The sequence below is a fragment of a genome, unplaced genomic scaffold (genome assembly GCF_019419815.1).
Source record: "Pyrus x bretschneideri cultivar Hongxiangsu unplaced genomic scaffold, Pyrus_bretschneideri_v1 Contig11, whole genome shotgun sequence".
NCBI lineage: Eukaryota > Viridiplantae > Streptophyta > Magnoliopsida > Rosales > Rosaceae > Pyrus > Pyrus x bretschneideri.
In genome coordinates, this window is record NW_025999402.1 from 5,275,421 (window position 1) to 5,302,820 (window position 27,400).

General features: G+C 37.3%; 4 protein-coding genes across 4 annotated transcripts; all 4 read right to left on the reverse strand.

The window, feature by feature from the left end:
* Window positions 1-287: 287 nt before the first annotated feature.
* LOC103960168 (serine/threonine-protein phosphatase PP1) lies at window positions 288-1,796 on the reverse strand. The gene is made up of 3 exons (XM_009372585.3): window positions 1,609-1,796; window positions 908-1,467; window positions 288-658 (listed from the first exon to the last, which is right to left on the reverse strand). The coding sequence occupies exons 1-3, from the start codon at window positions 1,775-1,777 to the stop codon at window positions 482-484; spliced, it is 906 nt and encodes a 301-aa protein (XP_009370860.1). The 5' UTR covers window positions 1,778-1,796; the 3' UTR covers window positions 288-481.
* A 1,913-nt stretch (window positions 1,797-3,709) lies between these two features.
* On the reverse strand, window positions 3,710-5,637 carry LOC103960167 (cell division control protein 2 homolog C). Its single transcript, XM_009372584.3, has 4 exons — window positions 4,915-5,637; window positions 4,740-4,809; window positions 4,489-4,627; window positions 3,710-4,089 (listed from the first exon to the last, which is right to left on the reverse strand). Exons 1-4 carry the CDS (start codon window positions 5,525-5,527, stop codon window positions 3,997-3,999), a joined length of 915 nt encoding a protein of 304 aa, XP_009370859.1. The 5' UTR covers window positions 5,528-5,637; the 3' UTR covers window positions 3,710-3,996.
* A 5,127-nt stretch (window positions 5,638-10,764) lies between these two features.
* On the reverse strand, window positions 10,765-14,768 carry LOC103960166 (2,3-bisphosphoglycerate-independent phosphoglycerate mutase-like). The gene is made up of 10 exons (XM_009372583.3): window positions 14,609-14,768; window positions 14,245-14,428; window positions 13,985-14,112; window positions 13,665-13,815; window positions 13,363-13,566; window positions 12,499-12,923; window positions 11,895-12,087; window positions 11,709-11,804; window positions 11,402-11,557; window positions 10,765-11,260 (listed from the first exon to the last, which is right to left on the reverse strand). Exons 2-10 carry the CDS (start codon window positions 14,404-14,406, stop codon window positions 11,096-11,098), a joined length of 1,680 nt encoding a protein of 559 aa, XP_009370858.1. The 5' UTR covers window positions 14,407-14,428; window positions 14,609-14,768; the 3' UTR covers window positions 10,765-11,095.
* A 4,718-nt stretch (window positions 14,769-19,486) lies between these two features.
* On the reverse strand, window positions 19,487-21,185 carry LOC103960165 (protein LURP-one-related 8). The gene is made up of 2 exons (XM_009372582.3): window positions 20,416-21,185; window positions 19,487-20,291 (listed from the first exon to the last, which is right to left on the reverse strand). The coding sequence occupies exons 1-2, from the start codon at window positions 20,797-20,799 to the stop codon at window positions 19,899-19,901; spliced, it is 777 nt and encodes a 258-aa protein (XP_009370857.2). The 5' UTR covers window positions 20,800-21,185; the 3' UTR covers window positions 19,487-19,898.
* Window positions 21,186-27,400: the final 6,215 nt, after the last annotated feature.

Sequence of the window (27,400 nt, forward strand, 5' to 3'; positions counted from 1 at the left end):
TTTTCCACCAGTTTGATAGAGGAAGTTGCTTTGCTTATTATTTCAATGTTTAGTTAATTGTATTGCCATTTTTGAATGTTAATTTCTTGCTAGACTCTTCGTTACCTTCGAATTTACCTGATCAAACTGAATATATCAAACAACCTTGTAAGCTGTTCATCCATCTTTTCTTAAATTTCAAACGAAGATCTTGGCTTAGCTCTCGTTGATCACTCCATTTCTTTCGAAGAGGAAGCAAATGAAGACTCGTTATATTTTTTCAATTCCAAGAAAGATGAACCGAGCTTAAGAAAATCAGCGAAATCTGGGAAAATTATGTAAGCAAGATACCAGAAAAGTTATATGTATATGACGGTTTTATATACACAGACAGCTTTTTAATGCTTTTGCTTGCAGGAAAATATGCAAGATTTCTTTTGGCATGCAAATTTGCCTTCTGTAAATAGTATTCAAATTCCAGAGCTCCCCAATTGCTTTAGAATCATTCTACCTGAGGAGCTTTCCCTCTCCAGGGTTTCACTATTTGAAATGAGCAAAGCAAACTTGCATCCACACTCATCAATGCACCTGCATTGTTGAACTCTCCGCAATAGTTTGGCGCTGAGAATATGGTCACCAACTGCCGTTCTGCAAAGAACTCATATCCATCTTCGACAACCTGTCAACAAAGGATTAAATCGAAGGAGATTCAAATGATGGAGAAAAAGGTTTGCAGAAGGATAAAAAGGGAACCGCGGAAATCATTTCCATAAAATAATTCTTGAAAACTTGATATTCTTCTTTCCTATCACCAGTTGCATACAATCAAGCGGCGTACCTCTCTCATTATGTGACCTAAAACATATTGGGACATAATTGTATACAACCGGTGAACTTTATAAAATATAAAAAAGGGAAAAACAGAGACCTGGTGAGCCCGGCATATGAGATCCATATCATGTTTCATCAAGAACTCTGCAACCTTATCTGCCCCAAAGGTATAAGAAACACCCCTATCATTCTCACCCCACCCTTTAATGTCCCTGTCCGGATCCGACCAAAGTAGGTCACACAAAAGCCCTTGATCCGGCACGTCAACCGGCCTTTCGATGGCTCTGAGTTGTTCCAAGCTGTTCAACTCAGGAGACAGGCCACCATGCATGCAGAAGATCTTGTCATCTATGACTGCAGCCACAGGTAAACAATTAAAGCAGTCTGTGAAGAGCTTCCATAGCCGGACGCTGAAGCGGCGTTTACACTCATCGTAGAATCCATAGATTCGGTTGATGGAAGCACATTCGTGGTTCCCTCGGAGGAGGAAAAAGTTGTCCGGGAATTTGACTTTGTATGCAAGGAGAAGGCATATTGTCTCTATGCTTTGTTTTCCTCTGTCTACATAGTCTCCAAGGAACACATAGTTGGCGTCCGGTGGGAAGCCTCCATACTCGAATAATCGCAAGAGGTCCGGATATTGCCCGTGTATATCACCTGCAAAATCCCGCAACGTGATCAATAAATGTTGTACAAATATCAGCGTTCTGTAACTCGTTGCTTGCATTACAAGTTTACATATTACCAAATCAACAACAAACAAATAATGCAAGCCGGAATCATAAACATTTTACGTACCGCAAACGTTGATGGGGGCTTCCAATTCGAGAAGATTAGGCTGCCGGAGGAAGACTTCTTTGGCAGTGATGCAAAGTTGCCGGATTTCGGATTCGGTTAGCTGAATCTTTTTACCTCTGTTAACCCTGCCTTCCAACAGTCTCTGTATCAGCGCATCCAATCCTTCCATCCCCCACTTCCCTATCTTTTTCCCTATTTTGTTTTATGATTTGATCCTACAGTTTCTAAACAATAATTATGTATTAATTTTAAATAGAAAGGGAAAAAATAAGGGAAAAACAGAGAAGGTGATCAAACAAATGAAGAAAAATGATGAGAAACAAAGTAGGGGAGAGAGAGGGGGAGCGAGAGAGAGAGAGAGAGAGAGAGAGAGAATCGGTGGAGTGAGTTTATATTTGGTGGGAAATTTTGATGTGGTTTTTCGGTCAGAGGATTTGAGAGACTTGTTCTGTTTTGAGGTTTGTGAGTTGTGACATAAACCTTAATTTTATGGAGAGGTTAAAATGTTGCCAACCAATTAGGACCAGAAAATAAGCACCCCACAACCTTTCCCCGACTTAGATGGGCTGTTTTTTCCATGGAAAATGGGATAATTTGGCTGTAAATGATCTTGATAATGACATAGATCATAACCAAATTGACTACCTTCTTGTTTAGTTTGGTCGGTGCGATACGCAGAAAATTCTAGCATGATGATCACACTGTCACCCAACAATATCTATTTATTATAATACACCTTAGGTTTATGAAATATCAAAATTGTCGTCCTTTAAAACATCAGACATGGATTAGTTAGCCTGGTGTGATCGTCACTTAAAATTTCTCCTATAAACGATGTTTTCCGTAGTATTAGCTTTCTTAGGTCAAAAACCAAATCACATGGTTAAAACTATTAATAGGATATCCAAATTACCTAATCACATGGTTAACATTATTAATAGGGTATCCGAAGTACCTAATCATCTATGATTTTTCCAGTTTGTCGGCCCCCAGTTGTAAGTTCTTGTTGATCTCGGCCTGCAGGAACTAGGCTATCTCCCGCTTTTAACCCTATATTCACATATTTACATTCAATAATCCTAGGGGCTTTCACTTCGACACATCTTCACTCGTGATCACTTTTAGAGCCCCTCTTTTCAATGTTTTAGCAATACAGGAACGATTCTTAAATGGGTTATTATACAAAATGGTCCCTGAGATTTGCATGATCAATAGAAATGGTCCTTGAGATTGTCCACCATCCATGATTTTGGTCATTCCGTTAAAAACTCTTTGGGCAATTTTCAAAGCTTCGTAACTCAATCGATTCTTAACCAAATTCGACCCATAATATATCAAAATGAAGATAAGAAAGTGTAGAACAAGATTATATCTATTTGGAAGTCCAATGATTGCTGGAGATGACCGGAAACTAGCCCGAAATGTGACTGGTCTGCAGGAAAACTGGAAAACTCGTCTGAAACTGGGTAAACTTTAAACGTTCATAACGTCTTCAATACTCAACGAAATCAAGTGATTCAAAAACGAAAATTATACTTCTCGATGAGATGAAGAGAATGGTATCTTTCTTTACTGCTAACTCGCCGTGGTTTGACCGGAAAACTGCTCGAAAATGGTTAGCCACTTTCGAGCCGTTGTTCAACCAAATCACGGCGAGTTAGCCTTCGAAAAAGGTATAATTCTCTTCGTGTCGTCAAGAAGTATTATTTTCGTTTTTGAATCACTCAATTTTGTTGAGTATTGAAGAAGTTATGAACGTTTAAAGTTTACCAAGTTTCCGGCGAGTTTTCCAGTTTTCTTGTGGACCAGTCACCTTTCAGGCTATTTTCCAGCCATCCCCGGCAACCATTAGGCTTCCAAATAGGTATAATAATCTTATTCTACACTTTTCCATATTCATTTTGATATATTATGGGTCGAATTTGGTTAAGAAACAATTAAGTTACAAAGCTTTGTAAATTGCCCAAAATCATGGATGGTGAACAATCTCAATGACCATTTCTATTGATTTTCAGTCTCATGGACCATTTCTATTGATCATGCAAATCTCAGAGATCATTTTGTATAATAGCCCTTCTTAAATCGATAAAGGAGATTCATAAACAGGAAACTTCCATTTTTATATCTTCTTCGCTATGGCCGCGGTTGCGAATTTGCTTGATTAGCATTAGTCAAATAACAATACTTAAAAACGATGAGTTGTCTAACAAGGATAACCACACCGTGATTTACAGGGATGCAAACATCATACAATAATTTGGAATCACCAAGATGATGACGGCTGACTTCCCCCGACAACAGTTGAAAAAAGGCAAGGCAGCACTGAATTCATCTCTTCCAAGGTATGAGAAAGCACTTCATAGCATCTTTGTGTTCATAAGTGAAACTTCAGAACTGAGACTTGTCCAGGGTGTCGAAATAAGGGTGGTCAAGGGCAGCTTTCGCGGAGATTCGCTCAGCTGGATCATATTTAAGCATTTTCTGCATAGTCCAAAAGCAAGACGGTATTAGACTGATCCAATGACGACACATTTTGTTAAACAACTTAACCGTTACAAGTTTACGGTACTCATTCATCACAAGACTTGAAAACAATCTGTCGCATATGGACCAGACAACCAATTACACAACAAATCTACACGTTGATTCAAGCTCCATGATTTCTAATTGACGTTGAAAAATGAAAATAACCTTGGAGAACACCATGTTCTTGAAAAGAAATCAGAGTTAAGAAATGAGATTAAGCATTCCAAGAAACTAGTACGATGCATAGATGGATGCTGGCTATGTTCTTGAAGAATGCTGTTGAGAAGACTAAACACATCGTTGGTTTCTAAGCGACAAGTTAATCGAAGCATTGAATGATCGAAGAAAACTTACGGCTAGGAGGTCAACTCCTTCAGGCTCCAAAGCAGGAACAGCACGAGCCAAGTTCTGAGGCTCCCACTGCGGATACACGTGCCAATCTCGCAGAGAAGAAACTCCTGGCCACTGCTTGTCAGATGGTGTTCCTAGCAGCCTACACATATAGTAAAACAGTAGCAAGTAAAGATTTGATCTTTTCCTTCTTCACATTCCCAAAAATTGGATTCGAGAAACGCGAAAAACGAGGGGAAACATAACACAAACACCTGAAAATGTGAAGCAACTGCTGGAACTCAGAATCTCCCGGAAAAAGAGCCTGCCTCCTTGCCATCTCCGCTGCAATTTAGCATAATCGATCAAATTAGTTAACTAATTAATCAATTAAAGCATTGAATCGAAATGAAATTGAAGAATTCGCGAGAGGGAGTAAGAAAGGAGTACCGAAGATGCATCCTACGGACCACATATCAACGCCAGTGGAGTAGTGAGCCGAACCCAGCAGAACCTCGGGCGCTCTATACCAGAGAGTAACAATCTCGTGCGTGTAGCTCTTGAGAGGCACAGTGAATGCGCGGCCGAGTCCGAGATCAGCGATCTTCAGAATCCCCCTTTCCTTGTCAAGAAGCAGATTCTGCGGCTTCAGATCGCGGTGGAGGACGCCGTGGGAGTGGCAGTGCGCCACCCCCTTGCACAGTTGGTACATAAAGCTCTGCACCAGCGACGGCGGCATCGGCCCAGGATTCGGCCCCTTCCTGTGTGAATCGATGAACTTCTTGAGATCGGTGTCCAAATACTCGAACACCAAGTACAGGACGGGCTTCCCCTCTTTGCTGTCGACGTGTTCGACGCAGAGCAATCGAACGATGTAGAGCGACTGAGAGAGCATCTGTAGGAGCGAGACCTCGCGGAGGGCAGTGGGCGGCACGCCCTCCTCGTCCATCTCAAGGCGCGTCTTCTTCAGCGCCACCAACTGCCCTGTGGCTTTGTCTTTCGCCTTGTAGACCTTGCCGTACGTGCCTTCGCCGACCTTCTCGAGCTTCTCGTACTTCTCCATTTCTGAGAGATCGGGAATCAGAAACCCTAAAAATTTGAATTTTCTGATGTCTCGTTTTTCTGGATCCAAATCGGACCGTCCGTTTTCTGTTGGGGGTTTAAATTTTTAAATTTAAAGGAGAGGCGGAAAGGAGCGTGGGGGGACGATGCCAACGGAACGGAAAGGAAAGAGGGCCACGCGTCCCGCCGTTGCGATGTTGTTAGAAATTTGAATTCGCTTGCCTCCTCTTTTTCAGTGTTTTACTATATTGACTTTTTTTTTTTTTTTTTTTTTTTTTTTTTTTGGAAAAACAGAGATCGGTCTTAGGCCTCACTACATCAGTGATCCAAGACTCGCAATGACCCTAGCCACCATCGTGGCAATCACCAGCATCAAAATCGAACAAAATACGTATGATGTAGAATACAGACCTAAAATTCTTCTTCAACTCTGGATCATCCCGTGGTGGTTGAAAATATGTTGACATTTTGATTATCAAAAAAATAACTTTAAAACATTTAATAATTGCATCAACTATAATTCAAATTGACTAGTGAAACAAACACCGAATTATAAAGTTTGATTACCGCATAATTTGATACAACAAAGATTTAAGAGTCCATGAAATATCCCATTTTTTAGAGTCCCCTTCTTAAAAATAAATTTCTCCGCCGCGCAGCGACGAGCCAGAAAATATTCGAGTGCGTTGACTGTTGAAACGCGCCAAACTCAATGTGTTATTTTTATGGCCTGCTACTATTGACACGCTCCTAAAGCATCAATTTATTTATTTTCTGTTTTTTTTTTTTTAAATTTTCATTTTTTCCTTACCATAACACCAAAATATCATATTCATGTTCTATTAATGATTTTCGATGAAAATTTTCTTATAAGTCATGTCAAAACACTCAAAAACAAGGATACAAGTATAAATCTAAAGATATTTGAATGTAAATAAAGTAAGGTAGGAAGAAAAAAAATCAATGAAAAAATATAAAAAAACAGAATATAAAAATATAGAAAATCATATGATTGGTACTTTTATACCGATTGTCTGCAAGAATAGTCGCTAACAAGGTAGTGACTTTATCTGATATAAGTTGCTAGCTTCATACCGATCATCCTTTTCAATTTTTTTTTTCTTTTTTTAGTTTTATTTTCATATGTTTGTCAATTTTTCTTTTATTTCTCTTGTCATGGCAACAAACTATCATGTTCATGTTCTTCAAAATATTTTTTTTCCTTGAAAAATCTATTATATATTGCAGTCCTATTGTAATAGGAATGTGATTATGTAAATCCTAATAGATATGGGAATATATCTTATATTCCTATTAGGAGTAGATTACCTATTAAATGTTGTAATCCTAAAAGGTAAGGAATTAACCTTCCCTACTACTATAAATAAAGGCACAATGGGGTGGAATAGAACATACCGCACAATTACAAATCTCTCTTTCTCTCTACCATTGCCGCACCCTCTCTCTTTATATGGCCTTCATAACGTGTTGTAGGCATAATTTACTAAACAATTATGGAGGCCAGAGAGAGAGGGGTGCGGCATAGATAAAGAGAAAAGAGAGATGTGTAATTGTGGGTGTGGTCTATTCCACCCATTGTGCCTTTATTTATAGTAGTAGGATAGGTAAAATCCTTTCCCTTTAGGATTACAACTCTTAATAGGTAATCTACCCCTAATAGGAATATAAGATACATTCACATATCTACTAGGATTTACACAATCACATTCCTATTCTAAATATGACTACAAGTCTGCAACACTCCCCCTTGAGTGTGTAAATACTCAACAAACCATCGCATCAGATTCTTCAGCAGATAAGGTAGAATAGTTGATGAAGTCATTGGCACAACGGGTGATCGCATGTCTCAAATTTACTTTGAAGTATGCATTTGTAAAAAACTCACAAAAACCTTGCTATGGTAAAACCCAAGGAATAGGGAAAATCCATAGACTAAGGAGAAAAGTAAGAAAAATATGCATAATGTCTAAAACGCTCGTCAAACTGGACGAAGGTCGTGAACTCAACGAAGTATGATCATCCCGGGATGGGTGCCTCATTAAAACCTAGTTAGGTAGCAAAAACCCAGTGGGAAAAATGCTCCTAATTGTAGAGAAAAATAGTATATTAAGATCATCTGAGTATGCTTCAAGATACTGAATGTAAATAAAGTAAGGTAGGAAGAAAAAAAAAATCAATGAAAAAATATTAAAAAACAGAATATAAAAATATAGAAAATCATATGATTGGTACTTCACTACCGATTGTCTGCAAAACTAGTCGCTAGTAAGGTAGTGACTGTTTCCCAAATACGTTGCTAGCTTCATACCGATCACCCTTTTCAATTTTTTTTTCTTTTTTAGTTTTATTTTCATATATGGTTGTCAATTTTCATTTATTTCTCTTGCCACAGCAACAAACTATCATGTTCATGTTCTTCAAAATATTTTTTTTTCGTGAAAACTCTATTATAATATATATTTAAACACTTGTAATCAACGATTTAAAGATCTTCAAATTTAATAGTGGTTATTCAAATAAAATAAATAATTAGAATAGGTAAAGATCGGTACCATGCTACCGAGCCTCACCGTGAAGTTTTGAAAATTAAGGCAAGAATTTTCGTTGATATTCTTGAGGATAGAACCACATTTGACAATATTTTGAGATTCCCTACTATACTTTTCACTTATTTTTCTAGTTTTGGGCTTAAATATTCTAGTAAACATACATTTGTTGCTCAATAAATCATAAATTCGCTTCCAAATGCTTTAAAAATTTATCCTTAATGCTCATGGAAAAAATTTCATGAAAATAAAAATTTGCATTTTCAACCAAAGAACGTGGTTAACACACTCGATTTCAGTCGGTTTTGTAAATTCATACCTAAATCATCGTTCAAACTATTTATTTCACTTTTGCCTCACCATGAAATTTTGAAAATTAATGTCAGACTTTTCATTGATATTCATGAGGTGAAACCCCTTTTTGACAATGTTTTGGGCCTCACCACTATATTTTTCCCTACTTTTTTAGTTTTTGAATTAAATATTCTACTAAATATACATTTGTTGCTCAATAAATCCTAAAAACCGATTCCAAGTGCCTTATAAAGTCAGACACACAAGACAAGGTGGGCTCTGAGCATGCAGAACGAGACGAACTCTTGGGTGCTCAGAAAATGAGTCGGGCTCCACGTACGAAAAAATATATTTTGAAGAACATGAATATGATGGCTATTTGTAGTGGAAAGAGAAATAAATGAAAAAATATACATTTTAAAAAGTAAAATAAAAAAATATACATTTTAATATCTCTATATATTTCACTTATTTTATTACTTTTGGGCGTGTATATTCTACTAAATGTACACTTGTTGCTCAATAAATCATAAATATACTTCCTTTGTTAATGCTCATGGAAAATATTTTGAGATAATAAAAATTTTGCATTTTTTACAATAAACGTGGATTAACACTCACGGGTTTTAGTCAATTTTAAAAATTCATACTTAAATCATCGTTCAATTTATTATTTTCACCTTCGCCTTGCTATGACGTTTGAAAATTAATGTAAGAGTTTTTGTTGTTATTCTTGAGCGTAGAACCCCATCTTGACATTGTTTTGGGTCTCAATACTGTATTTTTCACTTTCTTTAAGTTTTCAGCTTAAATATTTTGTTAAATATATGTTTATTGCTCAATAAACCGTAAAACCGCTTCTAAATGCCTTACAATGTTTTCCTTAATGCTCATAAAAAATATTAAGAGAAAAAAAATTGCATTTTTTTACAAAAAAAACGTGGGTGTTACTCACAGATAGGCGGTGCCCACACTATCTTTTTTACCTTTCACACTTCTCAAAAAGGGATATTTTGATATAGGCGCCTCAGTTTTGAATTTTCTAGATCAAATATCCATGCCTTTTAGTGATTTGATTAAACTTTTTTGGTCATAATTTTGGTGCTATACGCACATTATATCATAACAAATTTCCTATAATATAGCCTTTTAATTACACTCTCCTCCGTTAGAGATAATTGTTAAAAAAAACAAAAAAGGTTAGTTTCAATTTATTTTCACAATAATGCTACTATAACATCCTACATCGCTCAGTGGAGTGGATTCTGTAAGCCTTATATGTATATTCCCATCTCTACCTAACACGAGGCCTTTTGGGAGCTCACTGGCTTCGGTTTTCATGGGAAATCCGAAGTTAAGCAAGTAGCGCGCGAGAACACTCTCATGATGGGTGACCCACTAGGAAGTTCTCGTGTGAGTTCCGAGAAACAAAACTGTGAGGGTGTGGTCGGGGCCCAAAACGGACAATATCATGCTACGGTGGTGGAGTGGGCCCAGGATGTGATAACTACAATTTAGCAATAATTATCTACGATTTAAGATATTTTCTTTCCAAAATAGTTTAAAATATTTTTAAATCTCACAAAATCAAATGTACCGAAATAAGTTTTTCTTTTAGTACGTGAAGAGAAAATAGGATTGAGAATAATATAAATGTACCAATACATAATGTGTACAAAATAAAACGTACCAAAATAAAAATAATTTACCAATATTAACAAAATGTATCAATTAATGATTTTTGTAAATTCAAACATACCCGCAGATAATATACACGTAATGTATTGTACCTAATATACATAAAAATCAGCAAAAAAAAAAAAAATTCATAAAAAAATGGAAAAATTACGCGGAACTTTTATGTTGATTACCAACTATTGGAAAGAAAAAAATCATTTGGAAAAAGAAATAATATTAAATGTTTGTATAACTAAAAAAAAAATGTAATCGAAAAAACATATTTGGAAGAAGAAAACTTATAGTTTAATTACTAATATCTCCACTAAATAAGAGAAAGTGCATCATGCAGATAAAATGATAAATTCAAAAAATATATTAATTTAAAAAAATATAATAATGACATGTAATTTAACTTGAGATGGCTATTGATTAAAGCACCTTAATTAAATTTCTTATGCAATTTCTGAGTGGACGGTGCCCACACTCTCTTTTTTACCTTCCACACGCTCCCTTAATTGTTGTCATTGCTCAAAAATTAAGAATGGTGTATTTAATTAAAAATGGTGTGTGGATAACACACTCCCTTAATTGTTGTCATTGCTCTGTTCAATTTATTTAATTCGTCAATCAAAAATTAAGAATGGTGTATTTAATTAAAAATGGTGTGGATAACACGCTTTTTGCGAATCTGTAGGAAGACAAAAAAATTATAAACTGAGATTTAAAACCTTCAATCCGAAAAACATTGTCCTTCATACACTGATATTTCAAGACAACACAACCTCAATGGTAATTGATAGAGCATAAAATAATAGCAAAAAAATTCCATTTTTTGTATCTTTCTTGTTCTGTCATTCTCCTTAGACAATGATCCAATTAGCGTACTCGCCCACGGAAGCTACTGTGAGCAGACATTGTTCGAACTTACTTAATAAACAAACCGTAACCGACAACCCTCTTTCCATGGCGTTCGTAAACCTAAGTCAAAATTTAGGAAAAACTAGAGTGAGTTCTTTTCTCTGGCCTTCCTAGTTATCAGCAACTTCGATGAGGGATGGCTCGTAGTCGCTAGGAGCCTGGAATCCATGCAGGTTCATCACAGTTGCAGCAACATTGGCCAGCCCGCCGCTAGGAAGATCCTTGCGGAAACGGACTCCGGGTGCAAGTCCAGGACCTCCAATTGCAATTGGGACCTTCAAGAAAAACCAAAACAATCAATGACTGAAAACCTGTGGAATTCGACAATGTTCTATACTATGAATCTATGGTAAATCGACAGTGGCCGCTCTTGTCGTTTGTTATAAAAATGACAGAAAAAATTTGGGAGAACTTACTGGCTGTAGAGTATGGGAAGTAAGAATTTGAATGTTGCCACTCTTGTCGAGAAGAGGTTGCCCGGTCTTATTTCTCTTCACCATATCCTCAGCGTTACCATGATCAGCAGTGACGACGTAAATTCCACCAACCCTCTCGATTGCATCAAGAATTATCTGCAAGTACACAATAGCAACTCAGTAAGAAGTCGTGGAACTTTTTCACTACAGTGAGGGGTAAGGGGAATACAAGGCAACAAGCACCGGCTTTTTGATCAAATTTGACTTCATACTCCTATACCAAGCATTCAAGGTATAGCAACAGTACCTTGACGGCTTCATCAGCAGCCTTGCAAGCAACAATTGTGGCCTCAATGTCGCCTGTGTGCCCCACCATGTCGCCATTTGGAAGGTTAACACGAACCTAAGCAAAAGCAAAAGCAAAATATCAAATCTGAAATATTTTCTTTGGATACTAGAAATTCTTAGATCGCATGACTGGCCTATCCATTACCTGCTCAAACTTTCCACTAAGAATAGCATCCCTGGCCTTTTCAGCAATCTCGACTGCCTTCATTTTTGGTTGGACGTTGAATGTGATTCCACTATCGCTTGGAATTTCCACATACTCCTCCATTTTATCGTTAAAATAACCAGAACGATTGCCGTTCCAGAAGAAAGTGACATGGCCAAACTTAACAGTCTCACTGTGAAAGCAAAGAATTTATGGGTCGGAAGCCAAAAATTCAACTATGAAAAGAAAATTCTGGGCAAATTGGTCAAAATCAATAATCCCAATCCACCCCACCCACCACCGCCACCCCCCATCACCCCCCCCCCCCCCCCCACCCACCACCAAAACGCCCCAGATATGGCATCAAGCAAAAACAATTTTGAACGAAGAACAAAGAAACACAATGGTTGCTACTATTTCCAACCCATATCTGGATTTCCCTAATACAAAGTCAAAATCACATTACCCACTAAAACTGACAAAAACGGATACCTTTAACATGGAATGGGGAGAAATCCTAAAGAAATTCATTATGATTTGGAGAAAACACAATCCTAACGCTTGACAGCAACACCGATAGTTTTACTTGGTGAGAAAAACAAACCTGCAGGCAAAAGTGCGGACACCATTGTACGTAAGATATTCACCAGATGTTCTATCAATCTCTGGGGGTTCTACAAGGTAACGACTTGGAAGCTTCAGCTCACCATCATACTGAAGCATACCGACATAACGGATTTTTGGGACTCGAACTCGATCAAACTTGTCAAAATCGGCATACTCAAGCGCCTTGGCAATCATAACCATACGGTCAGCACGGAAGTTGAATGTAACAACAGCATCACCATCCACGATCGGGCCAACAGGCTTTCCACTGTCGTCAACAATAACAAAAGGAGGTAGATACTGGTCATTGGCGTTTGGTTCCGCCCTCAACGTCTTGATAGCTTCAACTGCATGCTTAAATTTATAGGGAGCTTCACCAAGAACTTGGGCATCCCATCCTCGTTTTACGACGCTCCAATCATTCTGCAAAATACCATTCATATGAACTTAACATTTTTGACAAATAGACAATAATATTGAACAGGCAAAATCTAAAATTTATTCATTCTGTACCAGAGCAACAATTCAGATAAGTATTAACCATAAAGACAAATCAATCCTATGATTCTTGGCATGGAAACTTTACCAAAATTTGGGAAGGCTTGTAGTATGTTTGAATAAAAAAGCACGATAATTCTGGAACATAAATAAAACAAGCTAATGGAAACCCTAATAAACCCTTCTTAAGACATAAGAGGGGCAGCACCATGCAGAGCATCAGATTCAGAACACTTCGTAAAAAGGAACGTACTTTAAACAAACTGTTATATACAATATACACACAACGGTAAAAAATACAGAAGGAAGAATTAGACCCAATCATGCCTGCAGAATGAGCTTAAGAGTTGGCTTCATTCAATACCTCATAACGATCCATGGTGACATACATACGACCACCACCAGACGCAACCTGTGCATCCACACCTTTCTCACGCAATTTCGCAAGGTCATTTTCAAGGATTTCTGCAAATCCCACACTTGAACCGTCCAGAACATCACGTCCATCAGTGAGAACATGAACACGGATCTTTTTAGCACCATGTTCACTAGCTCCTTTAAGCAACAACTACACCAGGAGAAAAGAAAACATATGATAAAGGCAAAATTTGAAGGAGGAAAACCAAATCCAAAGTAAAAAAAAAGACTGGTGCTAAAAAAACTCACTAGCAATTGATCAAGCCGAGAATGAACTCCACCGTCACTCATTAAACCAATGAGATGCAAAGTGTTAGTCGCAAAGGATTCCTTAACATACTTAAAACCTTCTCCCTCGAAAATTTTCCCGGAAGCAAGTGCAGCATCAACAAGCTTAGCACTATATCCATAAAAAAAAACAACCATGATTACTCATCACAACTCACTACGAATCCAATTCTCTTAACAGATATTCATCAAACATATCGAAAACCATACAGCGTACAATACACACATCAAATTTAACATACAGGAAGTAAAACAAACGGAAGGGAAAGCCTAGAACTCACCCCTGGGCAAAAATACGCCCGGCGCCGAGGGCATTGTGACCCACTTCACTGTTGCCCATATCATCCTCTGTGGGAAGTCCCACAGCAGTTCCGTGTGCTCTCACTAACCTCCATCTTTCAGGAGCACCCTATATCGACAACACCACACACACGCAATCAGTACGAATAGAAATTCAAATCCAACAACAAAAATCTGAGACTTTAAACGAACAGGGCAATCGAAATTCGAAAAACCAGATCTTTAAAATTACGAAAGTCACCTTCTTGAGCGAATCCATGACGGGGGTCTCGGCGACATGGATGCAGTTGTACTGGTCGGCGTTGGCCTCGCCCCACCCATCCAAAACGATGAGTCCGATGACCTTCCCCTTCGGCAACTTAGGGTGATCCGGCAATTTCCAGTCGAATCCTGAGCTCCCCATTTTCCTTTTTTACTCGATTTTTCTGCTTCCAACGCAAATCAAAATTCAATCAAAACCCAATGACCCACCAATTTTATGTCACAAAAATATAAATAATTCTCACTCAAACTATCACAAAAATACAAACAAATCGCACTCGATAATTAAATAAAAACAAATTTAATTAAATAAAAAATCTTAGGAATTATGAAAAATATCGAACCTTGTGGAACAGAAGAGCTGAAGAGAGCGAGAAAGCAACTGCGAGCTTGATCTCCCTGCGGCCGGTATATATAACGGAACCCAACAGACGGAATGAAGCTTGTTCTCGCTAGGGACTTGTTTCCAAATCTAACGCCGTTGATTTTTGGTACATTTGACCTTTCCAGGATACCGCTTGGCGTAGGGGAATAGGCCCCGCGGTATTTGACTCGGTGATTTGCGGTCCACCGTTGTAAGGTGATCACGAAATCTTGTCGTTACACTTGGTGCGTAGAGGTGGAGAAGTCGCGATCATTGGCCAAGCAGAATCCACGTGACGTCGAAAACCAGAGGCGCGGTGATACCGACCGTTTTGACCTTCGGCTGCGGGAGAAAGAAAGTTTGATTCGGATTATTAAAAGAATACTCTAGAAGAACCTAATTTCGTTCTAATTATGTAATTGACTGATATTGATTAAAAAAAAAAATCTAATGAAAAGAGTCTGAAAACTTTGAGTTTAAACTAATATAAAGTGTACTTGTCACATCCCGACCTGGGCTCCACCACATCCCGAGCTCGACTCTGCTGTAGCACGATATTGTCCGTTTTGGGTCCCGACCACGACCTCACGGTTTTGTTTCTGGGAACTCATACGAGAACTTCTCAATGGGTCGCCTATCCTGAGATTTCTCTCGCGCGAACTTGCTTAACTTTGGAGTTCCGATGGAACCCGAAGCCAGTGAGCTTCCAAAAGGCCTCTTGCTAAGTAGAGATGAGAATATACATATAAAGTTTACAGGATCCACTCTCCTAGACGATGTGGGATGTTACAATCCACCCCTTTTAGGGCCCGACGTCCTCATCGGCACACTCACGGCCAGGGTTAGGCTCTGATACCAAATTGTTACATCTCGACCCGGGCTCCACCATATCCCAGGCTCAACTCCGCTGTAGCACGATATTTTCCATTTTGGGCCCCGACCACGCCTTCATGGTTTTGTTTCTAGGAACTCACACGAGAACTTCCCAATGGGTCGCTCATCCTAGGATTGCTCTCGTGCGAACACGCTTAACTTCAGAGTTCCGATGGAACCTGAAGCCAGTGAGCTTCCAAAAAGCCTCGTGCTAGGTAGAAATGGGAATATACATATAAGGCTTACATAATCCACTCCCCTGGGCAATGTGGGATGTTATAATACTAGGAGGCTTACATGATCCACTCCTCTGGGCAATGTGGGATGTTACAATACTAGGAGGCTTACATGATCCATTCTCCTGGGCGATGTGGGATATGACAGTACTAGGATTGACTTTTTAGTATAAAAATATGATTTTTCGTTAAAGTGAACAGTACCGAGAGCTTTTCGTTAAAGTTTCCCAAAAAACATCATCAATGAAAATTTCCTGAATTTGACTGTATTTATTTAATTAGCCAGGCAAAGCATATCTACAATCAATTTTGTTTTTTTTTTTTAACAAACGATATTATCTATACTAAGGAAGAAGAGGTGGACTTAACCTCATAATAGGTTAATAATAATGTGGTTCAAATTCGTATTTGACAAGAATCGAATCTAAAACCTCTCATTTATAAGTGAAGATGATTTTATTCCTATAACAATATGAAAGATTTTCAGTTTGCATGAAAAAAGGAGTCGGTACACTACATGTATAGTACAAGTGAAGATAAACTGAAAAATATATATTGTCCTTATTTGTATTAGACACATAGTAGACCAACTTGTGTTCCAAATTTATGAAAAAAAAATCTCTCTAATATGAGCACAAATAAAACCAACATCATATATAATATACGATTTTTATCTGCTATTAATCGTCCATAACAAGTGACTAATAATGATCAGCCTCTAAAATTATATGTACGGATGTTGTAAACTCATACGTGAAACTCAAGTATAATTGATGAGCTTATTTCTTTTCAGTTGCATGAAGCAAAGTATTTTAGATTTAATTCAGATAAATAGCCAAATCGAATTCAAACTTATTCAACCAAACAAAAAAAAATTAATATACAGTGATGTAGTTTATTCACCTTTTGGTGCTGCGTGCAGGTGCATGCGTCCAATTTTGTATATAAAAATTGAACCTTGTGTGTGCCTACTTCATGCTCTTGTGCTATTTAATTCATGTTTTTCAACTACTTAACAAACATAATTTATATTTCAGTAACGTCGAGGTCGTCTTCCACATTTTGAATTTCATTTTGGAAAAGGGCATGCGTGCATTTAGTAATGGCATTTGAATAGAAAACGATATTATTAACGAAGCATCAACTCAAATACAAGAAGAAGTCTTGGAAGAAAATATTCCGCACCATGTAGTGAGCATGGTGTTTTATGTGTGCAGCTGGACGACCACTTAATTGGGTTGTTCGAACCCTATCGTGGATTCCTCCACAAAAATAACGAGTCAATTTAATATTAGGCTTGTATAGGACTTAAGTCCAATATAGTAACTGTGATGATTTTGTGGCTGCAAATTGAGTTTAAGTGAACTAAATTTCGTAGTGTTCATTAATTTTCGAGCATATCCCTATCACCGATACCAGTATAACTCAATACCTGTTCGACTTCGGATGTAACACAACGCCAACATGTTACTAGACAACCGGGGAAAACTTTCCCTAACCTTTGTGAAACATTCGATCATCTTTTTGGCATTTGACATGTGACAAAAAATTGTGGTTTTGCTTGGGCTGAAGTCCTTTATTTAGGGTTATCAACAAATAATTGTTTCTTCTCGGACTTATACGGGCCTTCAATCCTATACGAGCTTCAATTTGGGGACCCAAGGATGCTGCCTCAAGGCCCAATATGGCTTTTGTAAAATGATGATGTCGAAGGCTTCTTCTTCTATAATCTTTTCTCTTTCTTTCCGCTCATGATTCTTTGATTTTACTCTTAATTTATAGAAGGAGGTGAATTCGATGCAAAAGTAGGTTGTTTATTGTGTAGTTTAGCTGAACTTTTCCTCTTCTTACTATAAAATATATCGTTGTAATAAAATAAAAAAATTGGACTAAATATAACAACTCAAATTAAAAAAAAAAAAAAATTATAGGAGGAGGTATAGTTACATATTAAAACCATCGCTTAATTGTAGCATTGTTTAAGCATTGGTTCTCTGATTTAAATTTAGTAATTGAAATTTCATATTAGTTTATTTAATCTTTGAACTTAACAATGTGTTGTACCATTGATCATTTATACTAACGCCGTCTATTTTTCATTAAATTGAAGGATATATAAGGAACTTCCAAAATGAATTTAGATGAGCAAGGATTTTTTGTGTAAGAAAATTGAATACGTAGGATTTCTTTTTTTTTTTTTTTAGTTTGATATTTGATTTGTTAGTTGTCGAAGTCCAAACACTGTTCGATCCTTACCAACTTTAAAATCGTATTGCCTAATATCTAAAAACTGTTAAAGTCCACCCACATCATTTTATTTTAAGTTTTAGATATTAGTTATAAATTTTCATTTGTTTTTTTTATTTTTTTCTGTTGTATTTTGAAGTTTTCAATTGAAGTTGCTAATATATTTCTAAGTATAACGGAAAAGAAAAAGACAATGATAGTGAATAGTACAACACAAATTTTTTTTTTAATGAACAAACGATAGTACTTACACTAAGGGGGTGGATGAGTGTGCTACGTTATTCATACTGGGCTAGCCATAATAATTGATTCAACTTCGCATTTGACGATAATCGAATCTAAAACTTTTCACTTACAAGTAAAGAGATATACCGCTAGACCGTAATAATAAGTAGCTGGTACAACACATTGTTAAGTTCAAAGACTAAAAAAATAATATATGAGTCCAAAGCAAAATTAAACTAAGGGTAAAATTCAAAAACTATTTGCTACAATAATTAAGCCTAAACCTAGTTAGAGCAGTTCCAATAAGCTCGTCAGAGCCGTAAGGTCACCAACATTGTTCTTCAAAGGCTTTTAAATGCCTTGATTTGGTGAGCCACATCAACCAAATCAGTTCTAACTCAAGAAGCAAACTACTCACCTTACAAATATGTGACCACTTTCTCTCTCCATGAATTTGGTCACAACTTTCTTACCATTCATTTCAAGTTTCTTGATTAAAAATAAAACGTTGAGTTCATTGGAGGAACATAAAAATTTAATTATAATAATGAATATAAATTAGGAAATTGTTATTCGCACTCCAAAAATCTCATTTAACATTTCAAACTTTCTATAATTAGAAAAAAAAAAAAACACTTGTGAGGAGTGTTAAATGTGATTTTTGGAATGCTAATAACACTTCTCATAAATTAATGTTATAAGTGTGTTGAATTCGACTTGAAGGGTTAAATTTGTTTTTTGAGTTGAAGATGCTTTTCGTAGAGTAACTTTGTACTCTTGGATTGAATTTGAGTCATATGGCTGGATATACCATAAAAGACTTAAAAGTTATATTGTGAAAATTGCGAACAAGTAAACTTAGGTTTTCGAAGCCAGGTTGTGTTTGAACTTTGAAGAGCCTTCTAGAAGTGATATCAGAGTTCATAGAGAAATTTTGATGCACACCAAGTGTAATATTATAATTGATTGAATTTTATTATACAAATTTCTAACCAATTATACTATTACACTTAGTATATAATGTCGTATTTCCAGTACACTGATGTTGATGTACCACCAATTCAAAACATGATTTTGTCTGATTATTAATCACTAATCAATCTTTAATAATTGAGTTACTCCATCAAATCAATCAATTTTAATATAAGTGATGGTCTAAATTACTCTAACAGGAGAGAAAAGTGAATCGAACTCAATGAGAACAATCAAGTTTTCGTAACTAAGAAGAATATATAAACTCAAACAAAACGTCCAACAACACATATAGCAGAATCAACTTCCAAAACAGCAACAAGATAATTACTGCAAAAATATATTCACCGTATCAACTTTTCACACATTACATATGTTTCTGCTGAAATTCTTAAAACTAAAAACATAAACCTACGTCCGATAAACTTTGTTGTTTCCAAGTCCTATTTACATCCCACTAAAAGAAGCTTGGTTTTTTATATAAAAGGAAAAAACCAAGCTTCACTGATTTTTTCCGATTTAAAAGAAGGGAAAAAAAAAAAAGGGGAAAGAAAAAGATAAAAGATAAAAGCAAGTGGGAATATCGGAGAGACAACCAGAGATCGGCGAGATCAGACCAAAAAAGAGAGATGGAACATAGAATTTATAGAGGAGGAGGAGATGTGAATCCACCAAGGGGAAAAAGGTGGGTGACGAAGTAAAAGGAGTTTTAACTTTTCACCGCCTCGACGTCCCGTACATCTGGTCAAGCAAGATGACGAGGGACATGGCCACCGCCGTGTCCATATCGGGCTGCACGATGAGGCGAAAGACGTCGACTCCCAACGCTACTCCGCCCACTGCCTCCTTCCTCTTGATCTCGGCCACCCCCCTCCTTTTGCTGTCGTACACCGCGCAGCACCGCTCCGCGTACGACCCTTCCATCTGATAAAACACCGCGTTCTTGTTGTCGTAGTTTTTCGACGAGCCACTACCTTTGCAGCTGTTGGCTGAGGTCATGTGCGCCAAGCACTTGTTCTTGAGGATGTTCACGTGCTTAGTCGCGCAGAACCGCGGATTCACGTCGGTTTCTCCGTCGTACACCACCCAGTTGTCCCCAAAGCTCAGCCGCTGATTTAACACGTACAAAAATTACGTACAACCATCAGCAACCAAATAAATAACACCAACAAAATGTACGCAAACAAAATTATTGTCCGACAAATACTCAAGTTAAAATTATGAGCATATATACCTTGCGACGGATGGTGAGGAGAGGTTTGCCGGAGGCGTCCATGAGGACGATCTCGCCCTTATGGCCGGCCAAGTAGTTATCAACCCTAAAGACCAAATTGCCCTTGGAGTCGAACACCGTGAACCCATTGCAGCTCAACAGCAAGGACTTCTTCCACACCGTCAGGACCGTCGCGTTTTCGTCGTCGGAGCCGGAGCTCTTGAGCCTCTGAGGCTCGCAGGCGGGGACAGTGTTGGCATTTGCAGTGTTCGGGTACACCTTTGTCATCCCTGACCTTCCAAAATTATGAACGCCACAAGTAGTAGCAGAAGGCAAGTAATTTTTTTTTTTTTGGTTGGGGAGGCTTTGTAAATGAATAAGTTTAAGAAACAACTTGGGATTCATATATATACCCGGAAAAGGAGAATCCGGGGTGAGGGGTGGGGGGTTGAGGTGGGTGTGGTGAGAAATTTGCGTGGTCCAAATTTAATGAGTGCATCATGAGCGTTGAATTCGCAGGAATCGGGATGGCGCACCAATTAAAGCACAGTCGTTTTGGGGATAAAAAGTCGTAGCACGAGTGCTCCACCGACGTGTGACGTCACACAATTTAGGAACAGGAGGGAAAAAAAATTAAAAAAAAGCATAAAAAATAAAAAATAGTAAAAAATGAAGGGATGGGATGAGAGAGGTGGCTGATATATCGTATTCCTGCCGTCGGATGAAAGGTGACAAGGAATATATTTTTATAATATACTTATTCTCATAATTAGCGTAGTGGAGGCCTAATCTTTACTTCTAAGCCAATGTAAAATAAAATTATTCCAAATTATTTAATTTTATAAGTTTTGGTAAATAAAAATAATATATTCGTGTGGCTGTCGACTGATTTGTGGTGGAGTGGGGGTACGCCTGTCCCTTTGCTGCGTAGATATTTTCTAAAGGTCATTTTTTTAATTTATCATCTTAATTCTCTTAATCATGGAAGTAATTAGTTTTAATTAGTTAATCAGAGTGATAGGGATGCTATTGGCTGGGGCGGTTTGCGCTGGCTTCCCCAGCCAATTAAGAAGTGGAAGACATCTGACTTTTTCTATTAGAAGAAAGTCTAAATAGCTAAAATAGTTTCTGAAATTTGTATAATACATTACTTTAGTTTTTAAAATTGAAAATCAATAGAAATGGTCCATAAGATTGTCCACCATCTATCATTTTGATTATTTCGTTAAAAACTCTATTAAGTATCCCGGAGCTCTTGGTCAGAAGTTGAGACAATTTTCAAAGCTTCGTAACTCAATTGTTTCTTAACCAAATTCGACCCATAATATATCAAAATGAAGATAGGAAAGTGTAGAATAAGATTATATTTATTTAGAAGCCCAATGGTTGCCGGAGATGGTCAGAAAATAGCCTCAAAGTTGATTGGTCCGAGGGAAAATTGGAAAACTCGTCAGAAACTGGGTAAGCTTTAAGCGTTCATAACTTCTTCAATACTCAACGAAATCGAGAGATTCAAAAATGAAAATCATACTGCTCGACAAGACAAAGAGAATGGTATCTTTCTCGATGGCTAATTCACTGTGGTTTGCCTGGAAAACGGCTCGAAAATGGCTAACTTCGTCTCGTCGAGAAGTATGATTTTCGTTTTCGAATCACTCGATTTCGTTGAGTATTGAAGAAGTTATGAATGTTTAAAGTTTACCTAGTTTCAGATGAGTTTTCCAATTTTCCTGCGGACCAGTCAACTTTGAGGCTATTTTCCGACCATCTCTGGCAACCATTGGACTTCCAAATAGGTATAATCATGTTCTACACTTTCCTATCTTCGTTTTGATATATTATGGGTCAAATTTGATTTAGAAACGATTGCGTTACGAAGCTTTGAAAATTGCCTAAACTTCCGGCTAAGAGCTCCGGGACACTTAGTGGAGTTTTTAACTGAATGATCGAAATGATGGATGGTGGACAATCTCAGGGACCATTTCTATTGATTTTCAATCTCAGAGACTAAAGTGATGTGTTATGTAATTCTGAGGGACCATGTTGGCTATTTAGCCTTAGAAGAAATTATCTATTTATTTGAACAAGATAAAATTAATAAATCAAGAGATTCAATAGACTAATTTTTGCGTATGTCATAGCTAAGTTTGATTTGTTCCCATTCTACTTGGAGCATCTATATCCCCGATGCTTATGGTCCCCAAAATTATTAGAAAAAGGAAAAATTAAAACCCTAATTATTCCAGATGTCTTCTTTCTTTCTTGCATGATTGCTTCTACGATTTAATTTTGTTTTCTTCTCGGTAAGTTTACTTTGATTCTGTTTGAGATAAACTTAGATAATGTATTCTGATCATGTTATTCGCAGGGCATGTATTCTGGCTCTCTACAATCACTGAAGTTGTTTGTACTCATGTTCGTTGCCAAGCCAAAGTCGATATTAATCGTTTGGCTCGTTATAGTTTGAATATTGGCGATCAAAGCGAATGGCTTGATTGTCCTCCGTCTTTCATCATCGACCTCCTCACTGAGGATCTTTAGTGATTTGGTTGTTTTGTTTTTAAGACTGTGGACTATTTTGTACTCCTTGCCTTTCGTTGGGTTTGGAAGTGGTTTCAACTTCTGCCCTCTAATGAAATACGTATCGTTGCATTAAAAAAAAAGGTATGAGACTTTGTTATTTTGGTCTTACTCGACCATACATAAGAGTTTGAGATTTTTGGTGTGAAAACTATCATAATAACGCAGTTGTATCAAAATTTTTATATAGGTTAGGATGGAAACTCACTTTACATCCCAATTATTTTCTTCCACGCATGATGTGATATCCAATTTGACCAATGACAAATGTAAAAATTCACACTTCTAAAACATAGATCCACAATATAAAGAAACATTTCTTTCTAAATATCCAACTATCTAGCTAGTTACTAAATCGTTAATAAACAAAAAATTGTTCAAATGCATGATTTAGATTAACAGTTTACGATATTATTCATACGACCATAAAATATTACCTCCTCCACAGAAACTGACGTTAGTTAAACCACTTTTGCCCTACAATACGCAAGTTTTCCTGTTTTATTAGGCCAGTAGCAAGTTTCTTTGTTTGTAATTGGAGCAAGTAGTAGGTTAATTATTTACTTTTAGGCTGATAAAATAGAGTCGTAAGCTATATAGTTTATATTATTACTGAGCTTTCTATGTTGTTGCTGGCCGTCTCATAAATTTAAAAATAATTACCATGCAACGCAATTGGATATCTCACCAGTCTGTCCTAACCAATCGCACAAAACTTTGAATTCATTTTGTTTTATAAAAAAATGACAAATAAAAATAGAAGGTATAGGGCAAGTCGTCATCAATCCAAAGACCGGGGGCCGCCCATGCAAGGGGTTTCTAGACCAACACCACAACCCTTCCTAATTCCTTAAAACGGTTACCTAGCAAGCATCGAAATCATCTGCTAGCTACTAGCTACTAGCTTAGCTAGGATATGTAAAGATCATACGCACGATGAAAACTACAACTACGTCCCAACAACAAACAACAAGATAAAAACTTATTTATAACCGAGCTATTATAATGACGATATTTCAAATTAATTACGTACTGTTATGTGCTTTAACTATTTAAAAAGTAAGACAAATGACTAGTTTTAGAGAAAAAGAGCACTAGACCTAAGCGTTCCTATATTTCAATATATGACCAGTAGCACAGTGCTAGAATTTTATCAAGTTGGAGACACGATAATTAGTTCAAGAAGCTTCTAACCTCCCAACCTCCAACTACGTGCCATGCCCTACAACCCTTAGGGATCAAGACTGAACATTGGACAATATTAGTAAAACGCAAAGCAATTGGGGTGATATAAACAAATTGATCCCTTCCCCTTCCTCTCCCTCTCCCTCCCCTCTCTCTCTCTTCTTTAATATCTCTTCGCCCAACCTTGATACTGTATGATTTTCTTAGAATATGGCCACAAAGATTAGTAAAAGGTAAAACGTAAGCATTCAGGTCATTTGAAAAATTGACCCACTTTTACTCTGCAAATTTTGCTTGAAATATCACTACAATAACATTCTGTCGCATGAAAGCCCGTCTCTTACAACTCCACACATTCAAGACTCCATATCACTGGATTCCATTTGCAACACCAGATCACGACAATAACACATGGCTGTGGGGACTGGCGATCAGTAGAAAGTTAGAAACCGTGCTTATAATCATGGCTGGCTGGCTGGGGTTGGTGGTTGTAATAATTAGCAAGTTTGGTAAAACTTTGTAATGGAACTTTAACTCATCGGTATCCTCCCGCGTAATGTTAGGTAGACTAAAATTTTAAATTAAATTCGTAAATCATATGACGTATCACCAATATAAAATAAACACGTTAATTAATACTTAAGTAGTAATTCAATCATAAAGATGTTGAACTGATAAAAATAAAAAATGGAAACTGATGAAAATAAAAAATGGAGATAGACGACGAGCTCACGCTGAAAACAACGTCGCATTTAGTATGGTATGTGTGGTGGTGGTGGGACACTTGGGGGTTTTGAGTGCAAGACCCAATATTCTAATTCCTCCACTTCGACCAAGTATTGTTGCTTTACCTAATAGCCATGAATCAATTCTGATATTCCATTCCCAAAATATCACTCAAATTCCATTTCCAAAACATGAATCGACCTCTCAACCTCCAATAGCCTTGTGTTTGTGTGACACAAATCTACCTTTCATTGCATTTGTGTTTATATATATGCTTTATGTACTTGGACATGGATTGGACTTCTCTACATGATGCATATTCCTTTGTTTCTATGACATGCTTGCAGCACAAGTAAGTGATTTTTGTACCTTCTCGTTTTTCTCCTACACTTCTTAAAGAAGAATTAACAGAGAAAAGGAAAAGATGGAATGCAGAAGAATAATGTTTGCACATAAGGTTCAATTAAATCTGTGGGATGTTGAAGTGGAGAAGGTGAATGAGGAAATATGTCCGTATCAAACTAGATCAAAGGCTCGATTCCCTATTCTATTTACAAAATACTAATTAATTAAGAGAATGGCTAGAGGGTTGACAATTGTTTGTGTTCGGATTTACCCTTTTATATCCATGTAGTGTTCATATTAATCAATCAAGTTTACAAGCACACCAAACGATGATGACATAATGGGAGCTGCTATTAACACTAAAGTCACATGCACTCCTCCCTAATAAAATAAATAAGGAATGAAAGCGGCATAATGGTGCTAATAATCATTCTCTAGCACAAATAACTCCTATTCATTAGAAAAACAATAAAAATATTTGGCCTCATTAGCATTATTTGCATAAAAATAACTCATGCTTAGGTTAACAACTCATAATATTAATCAAACATTAGAGTAATGTTAAAGACATCACATTTTTAAACTACATTAGTGTAATATTTAATGTGATAAATTATCTACAAAATCAATGTCCAATAAGATAAACTCAATAATTGACATGATATGTATTTCAAATATTTTCCTTAAACATTGTTAGTTATTTACATAATCTCCTATATTTTTGTGCCAATTTTCGAGTCGTGTTCGAATTCGCAACTCCTACCCTAGATCTCATGCCAATGGATAGACATCCACATATTCAATTGTAAACGCACACAGACTGTCATAATTTAGAAGTTCTCACTATCTTGGATCATCCAAAAGAACATAAAAAAATAATAGCCCGCGTTATCCTTGTCAATGACTTATTATCTTCGCAACAAAAATAGTACCTGTTAGCGTGAGTCATAAAGGGTGTGTAAAAATTATGTAGATATTATAGGGATTTTTTTAGGAAGGTTACAGATTGTGTCCTTTTATGTTTCCTTGTGCAATTAGGACTGGATGTATATATCTTATACTCGTGAAATAATAAAGAGGATTTCCTGCCGTATAATTTCAACTTGGCATCCGAGCCTGGTGTGCCCTAACCCTAATTCTTAAAAGAAATAAAAACTAAAAAATTTCCATCGTGCTGCTGCTGCTATGATTCTGCAAGGGCTGTGTGGTTTCTGGTCTTGCCATGCCTTTGTTGTTGTGTTGCAGTGAAGGAAGCGGTTGTTAGGTTTGTGAGACGTGCTGCGTTGTTGTGCATAACATATTAGGAAGATGGTGAACACTGAAGATGGGAGCTTGGGGCAGAAGCCTGGAGTTGGTGTTAGTGGTCCAACCAACAATTCTATTCTAAACTCTGTGGTAATCCAAAATGATGCCTTGGCAGTGTCGAGTGCAGTGAAACTTAACGGATCAAACTATCATCTTTGGTCCAAAGTATTGGAGATGCGTATCGCAGGACGTGGTAAGAAGGGTTTCGTGACATGGAGCATCAAGGAACCTAGTGAAGATAGTACCGAGTTTAAGACACGGGAGGCTGGGAATGCAATTGTGAAGGGATGGTTGATTAATTCCATAGAGCTAGTTATCATGAGTTTTTTCATTCACCTTCGTACTGTCAAAGAAGCGTGGGACGAGGTTGCTCGAACGTACTATGATGGCTCTGATATCTCTCAAATTTATCAGTTGAAGGTTAAGTCGTTTCGACTTCGTCAGGAGGGGCGTCTAGTTGGTGTGTACTATGCTAATCTCAAATCTGTGTGGCAGGAGTTGGATCAATGAAGGCCAATTAAGATGGAGTGTGCTTAAGATTTAAAGACGCTACGAGAAGAGGTTTAACTGGACCGAGTGTATGTCTTCCTGGCAGGTTTGGATGATGTATTTGATAAGGTTCGTAGTGATATCTTACGAACCTAACCTCTACTGTCCGTCGATGAGGTGTTCTCTATGGTCAGGCGTGAAGCACAACGTCAAGCCACTATGATGGGTGGTAATCATGTTGGCAGCTAAGGAAGGGGACCTGCAGCAGCTATGGTGTCACGGTCTCTTGCCAGTTTTCATTCCTGTGGTTTGTCAAACCTATCTTTGAATTCCTGTCCATTCACCCGAGAAAACAAAGATAAATTGAAGTGTACAT

What these genes read in the sequence shown, in the direction of transcription:
- LOC103960168 (XM_009372585.3), bottom strand. Translation starts at nt 1,777, where the DNA reads ATGGAAGGATTGGATGCGCTGATACAGAGACTGTTGGAAGGCAGGGTT. An exon ending in AGCCCCCATCAACGTTTGCG is followed by an intron (nt 1,468 to 1,608) that starts GTACGTAAAATG and finishes GGGATTTTGCAG; the next exon opens with GTGATATACACGGGCAATAT. An exon ending in TCATATGCCGGGCTCACCAG is followed by an intron (nt 659 to 907) that starts GTCTCTGTTTTT and finishes CTTTGTTGACAG; the next exon opens with GTTGTCGAAGATGGATATGA.
- LOC103960167 (XM_009372584.3), bottom strand. Translation starts at nt 5,527, where the DNA reads ATGGAGAAGTACGAGAAGCTCGAGAAGGTCGGCGAAGGCACGTACGGC. An exon ending in GTCCGTAGGATGCATCTTCG is followed by an intron (nt 4,810 to 4,914) that starts GTACTCCTTTCT and finishes GCTAAATTGCAG; the next exon opens with CGGAGATGGCAAGGAGGCAG. An exon ending in AAGGAGTTGACCTCCTAGCC is followed by an intron (nt 4,090 to 4,488) that starts GTAAGTTTTCTT and finishes TGGACTATGCAG; the next exon opens with AAAATGCTTAAATATGATCC.
- LOC103960166 (XM_009372583.3), bottom strand. Translation starts at nt 14,406, where the DNA reads ATGGGGAGCTCAGGATTCGACTGGAAATTGCCGGATCACCCTAAGTTG. An exon ending in GTCCGCACTTTTGCCTGCAG is followed by an intron (nt 12,088 to 12,498) that starts GTTTGTTTTTCT and finishes TTGCTTTCACAG; the next exon opens with TGAGACTGTTAAGTTTGGCC. An exon ending in CTGCTGATGAAGCCGTCAAG is followed by an intron (nt 11,558 to 11,708) that starts GTACTGTTGCTA and finishes GTGTACTTGCAG; the next exon opens with ATAATTCTTGATGCAATCGA.
- LOC103960165 (XM_009372582.3), bottom strand. Translation starts at nt 20,799, where the DNA reads ATGAATCCCAAGTTGTTTCTTAAACTTATTCATTTACAAAGCCTCCCC. An exon ending in TCCTCACCATCCGTCGCAAG is followed by an intron (nt 20,292 to 20,415) that starts GTATATATGCTC and finishes GTGTTAAATCAG; the next exon opens with CGGCTGAGCTTTGGGGACAA.